Source organism: Gastrolobium bilobum, unplaced genomic scaffold, assembly GCF_033153095.1.
Source record: "Gastrolobium bilobum isolate Gb01-03AN ecotype WA unplaced genomic scaffold, APGP_CSIRO_Gbil_v1 utg10976, whole genome shotgun sequence".
NCBI lineage: Eukaryota > Viridiplantae > Streptophyta > Magnoliopsida > Fabales > Fabaceae > Gastrolobium > Gastrolobium bilobum.
The window spans coordinates 1-9,484 of NW_026898924.1; the positions used below are offsets into that span (position 1 = coordinate 1).

The 9,484-nt window shown below is 46.3% G+C and overlaps 1 protein-coding gene across 1 annotated transcript; it reads left to right on the plus strand.

Annotated features, from left to right (window-relative positions):
• Nucleotides 1-13: 13 nt before the first annotated feature.
• Nucleotides 14-2,971, plus strand: LOC133285605 (uncharacterized). The gene has a single exon (XM_061482861.1). The coding sequence runs from the start codon at nt 14-16 to the stop codon at nt 2,969-2,971; it is 2,958 nt and encodes a 985-aa protein (XP_061338845.1).
• The last annotated feature ends 6,513 nt before the right edge of the window (nt 2,972-9,484 follow it).

Genomic DNA, 9,484 nt, shown 5'->3' on the forward strand with positions numbered 1-9,484 from the left:
CCACCGTTTGTCGATGGACCCTAAAGCAAAACCAGTTGCGCAAAAGAAGAGGAAGTTTGGCTTTGATCGCCAGAAGGTCATCGATGAAGAAATCAAAAGACTCCACGACGCCGGGTTCATCAGGGAAATCAAGTACACAACTTGGTTGTCCAATCCAGTGTTGGTAAAGAAATCAAACGGCGCGTGGAGAATGTGCGTTGACTACACAGATCTTAACAAGGTCTGCCCCAAGGACGCCTATCCTTTCCCAAGCATCGACCAGCTGGTTGACAACGCCTCTGGTTTCCAGATGTTGTCTTTTATGGACGCATATTCAGGCTATAATCAGATTCCGTTGTTAGAGGAAGATCAAGACAAAACGACGTTCATTACTCAGAACGCCAATTATTGTTATACGATGATGCCCTTCGGGTTGAAAAATGCGGGCGCCACGTATCAGAGGATGATGAACGAGGTATTCAGAGACTTGATCGGCAATTGTATAGAAGTTTACATTGATGACATGATAGCCAAATCAAAGACGGCAGACCAACATTTAGCAGATCTCCAAGGCGTTTTCCAAAGACTGCGAAAATTTAACATGCGCCTCAACCCCAGCAAGTGTGCTTTTGGTGTTCCCGCGGGAAAATTCCTTGGCTTCATGCTCACGGAGCGAGGCATAGAGGTCAACCCAGACAAGTGTAAGGCGGTCATTGAAATGCGGAGCCCGCAAACAATCAAGGAAGTTCAACAGCTAACTGGAAGGTTGGTAGCCCTCGCCCGATTTTTGGCAAACTCAGCACACAAGTCCCTCCCCCTATTCGGGTTGTTAAAAAAGGGGACCGCCTTTCGATGGTCAGAAGAATGCGAGAGCGCCTTTCAGGAGTTCAAAAGGGCTCTCTCATGCCCACCAGTACTTTCCAAACCCGAGCACGGAGAAATGTTGTACTTATACCTCGCCGTCGGATCGGAGGCAATCAGCGCGGCCCTAGTCAAGGAGTCAAAGGAAGGACAAAAGCCTGTCTATTTTATCAGCAAAGTCTTACAAGGAGCGGAACTCCGGTACCAGCAAGTTGAGAAGGTAGCATTAACACTCATCTTTGCTGCAAGGCGTTTAAGGCCGTACTTCCAGTGCCATCCAATCACTGTCAGAACAAACCAGCCAATTCGACAAGTGTTACATAAGCCAGACCTTGCTGGAAGAATGATGTCTTGGGCGATAGAACTATCAGAATACCAGATCGCCTACGAACCAAGAACGGCCATTAAGGCCCAAGCCTTGACAGACTTCATCGCCGAGATGACTCCAAACCCCCATCCTGAGAAGCATGCAACTGAAACGCCTTCAGCTGGTAACTGGAAGTTGTACGTTGATGGCTCTTCGAACGCCAAAGGATCGGGCGCGGGAATGATAGTTGAAAACCCAGATGGAGTAGCACTCGAACATTCTCTGACTTTTGATTTCAACGCCACAAATAATCAGGCGGAATATGAGGCCATGATAGCAGGACTGCTCCAAGCAAAAGAAATGGGCGCCCGACGCCTCAAAGTCTTCACTGACTCCCAACTGGTAGCTTTCCAGATCTCAGGCGAATACCAAACCAAAGGACCATTAATGTGCAGGTACTTGGAGAAGGTAAAGGAGTTGATTGGAAGTTTTGAAGCTGTTGAAGTAGAGCATATAAGGCGAGCTGAAAATACACGGGCAGATATCCTCGCCAAGCTGGAAAGCACCAAAAGCCCAGGGAACAACAGATCGGTAATCCAGCACAACATGCCAAACTCGTGCATCGTAATGAGCATTTCTAACCCCCCAGACGACGCCACTGAGGAAACCTGGAAAACGCCTATCATCAACTACTTAGCCGAATGGGTGTTACCCTCGGATAAGAATGAAGGTCAAAAGCTAATACGGCGGAGCGCACATTTCTGCCTAGTAAAAGGATGTTTATACAAACGAGGGACCTCAACCCCACTCCTGAAATGTCTGAACCCTAATGACGTTCCGTACGTAATTGAAGAAATTCATGAAGGTATCAATGGCCATCACATAGGTGGTCACTCGCTGGTAAAGAAGGCGTTGAGAGCAGGGTTTTACTGGCCAACCATGGAACGTGACGCTCACGAGCATGTAAAGAAATGCGAAAAGTGCCAGAGATTCGCTAACGTACACAGGGCACCACCCGAAGAATTGGCGTCAATCACATCTCCATGGCCTTTCTACAAGTGGGGAATTGACATTCTTGGGCCTTTTCCCAAGGCGGCTGGGCGAGTCCAGTGGCTAATCGTCGCCATTGACTACTTCACCAAATGGGTAGAGGCGAAACCCTTAGCTACTATCACGTCCCAAAAAGCAAGAAGGTTCTTTTGGAGAAGCATCATCTACCGATTTGGTATCCCTGGGGAGGTCATTACTGACAACGGCACTCAATTTACTGATGCCAAGTTCCGAGCACTGATGAACAGTCTACAGATCAGACATCACTTTACCGCTGTAGAACACCCTCAGTCCAATGGCTTAGTAGAATCCACCAACAAAATGTTGGGGAAAGGAATCAAGAAGAGGCTAGAAACGCACAAAGGAGCATGGTTAGAAAATCTAGACAACGTCCTATGGGGGTACAGAACTACCGCCCAGTCCTCCACCAGAGAAACGCCTTTCAGGCTGACATACGGTGCCGAAGCCATGATACCAGTGGAAATAGGCGAGCCTTCCTGGCGACGAGAGCACGTGACAGAGGTCACCAACAACCAGCACTTGAAAGAAGCGTTGGATCTGCTGGACGAAGTAAGAAGATACGCCGCCCACAACGATCGCCAGACAAAAGAAAGATCTGCCACTTATTACAACAAGAAAGTGATTCCACGAATTTTTGAAGAAAAGGATTTGGTTCTCAGAAGAGCAGACGTTGGAAACAAGAACGCCCGGGAAGGAAAGCTCGCCTCTAATTGGGAAGGTCCCTACCGTGTAGCAGACAAACTGGGAAAATGAGCCTACTCACTTGAGACGTTAGACGAAAAGGCGATTCCAAGGGCGTGGAACGCAGACAAGCTCAAACAGTACTATAGTTGAAATACCATGTAATTTCACCTGCACTCTTTTCCTTCCATACTTTTTTGTCCCAATGGGTTTTACTAGGGAAGGTTTTTAATGAGGCAGAGTCCCGTATGTTCAATAAAAAGAAAACATTGATCGCCTATACTGTTAAATTAATCAACAAGCGAGACGATTCTCACCCTCGCCGCAGTTGGACTTGGATGGTCCTCACCCCCAGCCAACGCCCAACAAGCGAGACGGTCCTCACCCTCGCCGCAGTTGGATTGGGATGGTCCTCACCCCCAGCCAACGCCCAACAAGCGAGACGGTCCTCACCCTCGCCGCAGTTGGACTGGGATGGTCCTCACCCCCAGCCAACGCCCAACAAGCGAGACGGTCCTCACCCTCGCCGCAGTTGGATTGGGATGGTCCTCACCCCCAGCCAACGCCCAACCAGCGAGACTGTTCTCACCCTCGCCGTAGTTGGACTGGGATGGTCCTCACCCCCAGCCAACGCCCAACAAGCGAGACTGTTCTCACCCTCGCCGTAGTTGGACTGGGATGGTCCTCACCCCCAGCCAACGCCCAACAAGCGAGACGGTTCTCACCCTCGCCGCAGTTGGAGCGAGATGGTCCTCACCCCCAGCCAACGCCCAACAAGCGAGATGGTCCTCACCTTCGCCGCAGTTGGACTAGGATGGTCCTCACCCCCAGCCAAAGCCCAACAAGCGAAATGGTCCTCACCCTCGCCGCAGTTGGACTGGGATGGTCCTCACCCCCAGCGAACGCCCTTAAATCAGGCTTAGTTCTCAGGAAAAACGAGAAAAATAAAGCGGTCGAAAAATAAAGCGGGAAAAACGACAAATGTAAAGAGAATCCCTTCATTGATATTGATAAGTTTTTAAACATAAAGTTCGCAGTTGACATACCAACCGCGCCGAAACAAAAGCCTAAGTCCTAAAGGAATGTCGTCAGCACATCTCAAACATCCTGAGCCTGAACGATCGAGTCCTTTCCAACTGCGGAAGCAACCGCCTCTGGCGCCTGATCATTCTGCTCAGCAATCATGACTTCGGTACCACCGCCACCCACAACAGGATCGGTTGACATAGCACGCCCACCATCATCTCGTGTATGATCACTATCCATGTCAGTCGTAGGAAGCACGCCGCGAGCTCTTTCATCGTCATCAGTCTCTGGCGCTGTTTCAATCACCTTCACAACATCACCTTCAAGGCGATTCACAATCTGGCCATCCTCAACATCATAAGACGGATCCAGGCTAGTCAAGTCAGCACCAGGATACCTGAGGGCAACCTGTTTAAGGGCGTTGTTGAAAGAATCATACATCAGATCGGCCAGAGCCTCTTCCAACTTCTCCACTTGCCCAGAAGCCTTCTTATAATCGTCATTCGTGGCGTGAAGGTTCCCGTGCGCAGCAAATAAATCTGAAGATAATTGATCTCTCTCCGCTTGAAGAATCTCTTTTTCCTTCTTCAAATTTTCCACTGATAGACTCAGGTTGCTTTTATCGGCGGTTAATAGTTTCACCGCATCCTCTGCCATTTTTAACTTCGCGGAAAGAGACTTCGAAGAAGCATTCCCATCGGCAACTTCTTTGCCAAGGCGCCCCACGTCAGCGGTCAAGCTATTAACCTGCCGCCCCAAATCAACAAGACGATCCTCCTGTTGGGAACACCGTTCCTCAAAATCCAGGGTAATCTCCTGTTGGCCCAGGATACGGCCAATAATCACTTGGGTGCAGTCCATGAACTGCTGACGGTCGAAATGCGCAGACATTACCATCTTAGGACGCCTGATATTGGGGAATCAGTGGATAAGGTCCCTCTCCGACAAGCGGAGCGCCCTGCTCACAGGAATTTCAGAAAAAGGAGGTGAACCTACAGCCTCAGATGGCCCACGAGGGTGGTCATCCCCTCCATCGCCTGAAGCATTGTTAATCGTCTGATCATTTTTAGAAGCGCCGTCCCGAGTCAGACCACCCCCAGAAGGCTCAGTACGTCTCGCCTGGGAAGGTCTGGGAGGTGTCAAGCTTGTTGTCGCACATCGTAATCCAGACCCCAAAGTTGATTCACTGGCAGAAGAATGGCCAGTCACACCAATGGAGTCTTTAATAATGGGGCGATTAGCCCGTTTTTCAAGTTCACCAGCAGGGATGTCAGCAGCAGAACAAACTTTTTTTCTTTTTCGGTCTCACCTCTTTGTCTTTCCCCTTGTCCAAGCTTTTCCTTTTAGAAGGAAGGATGGTCTGAGTCTGAGGCGCCACACCCTGCTTGGCCCTCACTTTAGCTGCTGCATCACGCGCAAGCTTCAACGCATCGGTCCCCATGCTTCCAACTACAAACAACAAGACAAGTCAGCACAAACACAAGAAAGAGCAAACACAAGAAACAACAGTATAGATCGCCACAAATAAAAACAACACTGAACGCCACCACACCTCCATGGCACAACACTTGCTTCGTGGGCCACCGGTCAAGACCCCCCTTCACTTCCAAAAACCAATTGATCGCATGTACCTCCCCAAAAGATAGGACCCCTAGAGCAAACGAGTACTGACCGGTTGGCGTCTCGTAATGAGCCTTAGTCCAATATAGGGGAAACCGACACTCCCCACTCGACGGATCAACAAAGAAAGGAAGCTCGCCCTCGCCAAACACTGGTTCAATCCAAAAGAAGGTAGCGTCCAATTCTTATAAGAGTTGGCGTATTGGGCAAATATTGATCCAATCACATTGCCCGCCTTCAATGAAACCCAGCCGAGCTTCGTCTTCTTGGTTGGCGACACTTGAAAACAGTAGAAGAATTATCTTACAGAGTAGGCCATATCGAAATACTTGCATATACTCTCGAAAACTCTGACAAACGCCCAAGCATTGGGATGCAGTTGCGAAGGCGCGACCTGTAAGTGAGATAACACCTCCATCTCGAACTCGGACAGCGGAAACCTCACTTTCTGATCAGTAAAGTGAGTTTTGTACACCATAAATCGCCACCGTGATCGGAATGCCATAAGAGGCGCGTCACAGGCCCGACGATCAGCACCGATCGCGACCGGTTGCCACTTCGCCTCGTTTGCACCATTTTCAGTTATGCTAAAGCTGGGTTCACCTTTATAGTGGCTGCGTAAGATACCCTTGTCAGAATAGCTTGAAGAAGTTGTGGCCACCACAGGATCAACCCATTCCCGCGCCCCGAGACCGTCGTCCGACGGAACAGTCACCATAAGTCTGGAAAGTCTTTTAAAGTCCTACCTAGGAGCGACAAACACACAGTCAGTCCTCTAAACTTCACTGACGCCAAGAAGACCATTGCAAAAGGAAACGGGATAGTCCAATTCACCCTATCAACACTCCTGTCACCTCCAACACCCCCCACGTCAAGCACAATGAAAGAAAAAAGAAAAATGTAACACAGTTAAATCACCATCAGAATCCGAGGTGTCTGATGAACTTGAATAAAAATCTGAATAGCTTAGGTTCGAAGGCCACCAAGCAGGCGGTATCTTATAAAGCCCTATGTCTTCAAAGATGGCGTCCCACACGCCATTCCTTATAAGGCGACCATCCTCCGGGTGGTATCTACGTAAACGGTTCTCTGTGGACTCATCATACATACGACGATGGAAAGATTTGGGGATGGGAGGAATTAGACCATGAGACGTCCGAAGGGCAACAAAAGAAGGGCGACGGTGGAAATAATACTCTAAAAGACGGTTTTGTCGCTGCCGGTTGATGTTGGATACGGGTCGAATTAATCGTCCAGTTCCGAGATCAGAACGCCACGAAACACGACGACGTGAAGCAACCTTTCGCCTCTTAGAGCCGGCAGGCGAACGCCCGCCAGATCTGGAACTCTCCTCACCAACTAACCCGCGACGCCCACTACGGGGATTAGAACATGACGCCTCAACAGCATACGGGAGCACATGACCTAAAGCTCTTTCAGGAAGGAGCTTTTGAATCTCCACTTCACTAAAGCCCAAAAGTTCGGGTACTTTCCCATGGGGCAACTTCTCAACCCCAGGAATTAAAGGACGACTTGGGGCGCGACTAGCCAGATACTCTCGCATTGTTGGCCCCACTGAACTATCCCCTAGTGCCTCAAAGGCTTCATCAAACTCCTCTTCCTTAATTTCTACTTCCGGTTCAGGAAGTATGAGACCAGGGATAGGTTCTGTAAACCCAACCATCAATACAGCAGAAAAAAGGTGTACAAGACAACCAAAAACAAGAATAGAAACGATAAGAGAAGAAGGACTATACCTGAGAATTCCAGAAAAGGAGAGAAAGAAGACCAGCACTATCACACTAAACTGAGGATAGGAAACAAAGGCTTTGAGCAAAAGCGCAACAGGGTAGGGTTCGTGTAAGGAAGAACCCCAACAAAGGGTCTCCCCCTTTTATACAGAAAGAGGAAGAGGAAGGTCCCGCACAGACACGTGTAAGTCCTCCTCACTTAATCGTACGATGACACAGCCATCTCGCAATGGGCGGTTGAGAAAAGAGGGCAAGGTGGACATTTCAAAAGTACAAGAAAAGGTCTCGCACGTGTAAGTCCTCCTCACTTAACCGTACGATGACACAGCCATCGTGCAATGGGCGGTTGAGAAAAGAGGGCAAGGTGGACATTTCAAAAGTACAAGAGAAGGTCTCGCACAGACACGTGTAAGTCCTCCTCACTTAACCGTACGATGACACAGCCATCGTGCAATGGGCGGTTGAGAAAAGAGGGCAAGGTGGTCATTTCAAAAGGACAAAAGAAGGTCTCGCACAGACACATGTAAGTCCTCCTCACTTGACCGTACAATGACACAACCATCGTGCAACGGGCGGTTGAGAAAAGGGGGCAAAGTGGTCACTTCAAAGGACAGGTCACCAGTCGCGTCACATTAATGCGCTGAACCCTGTGACGCTTGGATGCCTGCAATAAATAGTAATGATGGGAAAACTCATCATTACGACTCCTCGAAAACTGAAAAGCCTCCTAAAGTGCCAGAAGCGGCAGCCTTTTCACTGGGTGTCACCCACCAATCATCGTCATCAATGACCTTGTTACAACAATCACCAAAAGGAATCGCCCATGCTCAAATATTTCACATCGCCAAACAAGGCGTCGCCAAATCCTACCTGCCTCGGCACCAGCCTATGCTCGTTTGAATGCAGATAACTTATCTGCATTAACTGCGGAAATATTTTTCCGAGAAATTATTTAAGACAAACTGTTTGAATATTATGCTTTTGACTTTTGAGCTTTTTATTAACGCAAATTAATGAGTTGAAATGAATTATTATTCTCATGCTATGAACCAAATTTATAATTGTAGTGATTATCAGTTTTAATGACAAAATATTAACCATTAAATTATGGATCATTGAAATGTAAAACAAAACTGTTTGAATTTTATGACTTTTGACTTTTGACTAATGCAAATTAATGAGTTGAAATGATTTATTATAACTATTGAAATCATTTTATATTTGTAAGATTTTAGGAATAGTATAAGAAATATATTTATTTATAATGTTATACATGCTGAGAGATCTTCTATTTTTTGTTTTGTTTTTATAATGGTCTTTGCTCGCGTGGCACGCGAAAAGCATCATGTTTCATGGCACATTCTGGTATGTTGTTTCTGAAGTATGGCATTTCGAAAAATAAAATGATAAAATGTGACATTTTGATGGTTGTCCCATTATAATGAGATTTTTTTTTTTTTTTAACTGATCCTAATTATTTCTTTGAGGCGAATCAGAATCCTCTGGTATCTCCACGGATTCGATTCTTTGAGTCGCCTATGGGACTAATCCAGAGTTCAGATGCGAGTCCAAGGATTATCGTACTTATACCCCTCCCAGATGATGTTGGTGGGATTCGAACCGAGGTCCTCTCCCACCACTCAGTTCCTATGCTACCAGAACCGAGATCCTTTTTCTATTTTATATTCTTCTGCATAATTATCTCATTTTACAAATAACTTAGATATGATTAAATTAGAGGAATCTTTTTATAATAAGAGGAAGGTTGTAGTTACTATTTCTTTTTTTGATTACTTGTTATTATTAAATCGTAACCATTGATTTTTATCAATTTAATGGTTATAATTAATTAAAAATTAATAATTAATTAATAAGTATTACCCAATAAATTATAATCGTTAGATTGCGGAAATTATAGTTACTATCTCTTTTTGTTATTACTTGTTACTACTAACTCGTAACCGTTGATTTCCGTCAATCTAACGGTTATAATTTATTGGGTCATACTTATTAATTAATTATTAATTTTCAGTAAATTATAACCGTCAGATTGATGGAAATCAACGGTACGATTTAGTAGTAACAAGTAATAACAAAAAGAGATAGTAACTATAAGCTTCTCTAATTATAATATTTAATAAATTTTATAAATTAATCATTTAAAACCAATATTACTGCTTAATTTTTG

Bases quoted from the DNA above. Each gene is read 5' to 3' on its own strand.
- LOC133285605 (XM_061482861.1), top strand. From the start codon at position 14: ATGGACCCTAAAGCAAAACCAGTTGCGCAAAAGAAGAGGAAGTTTGGC.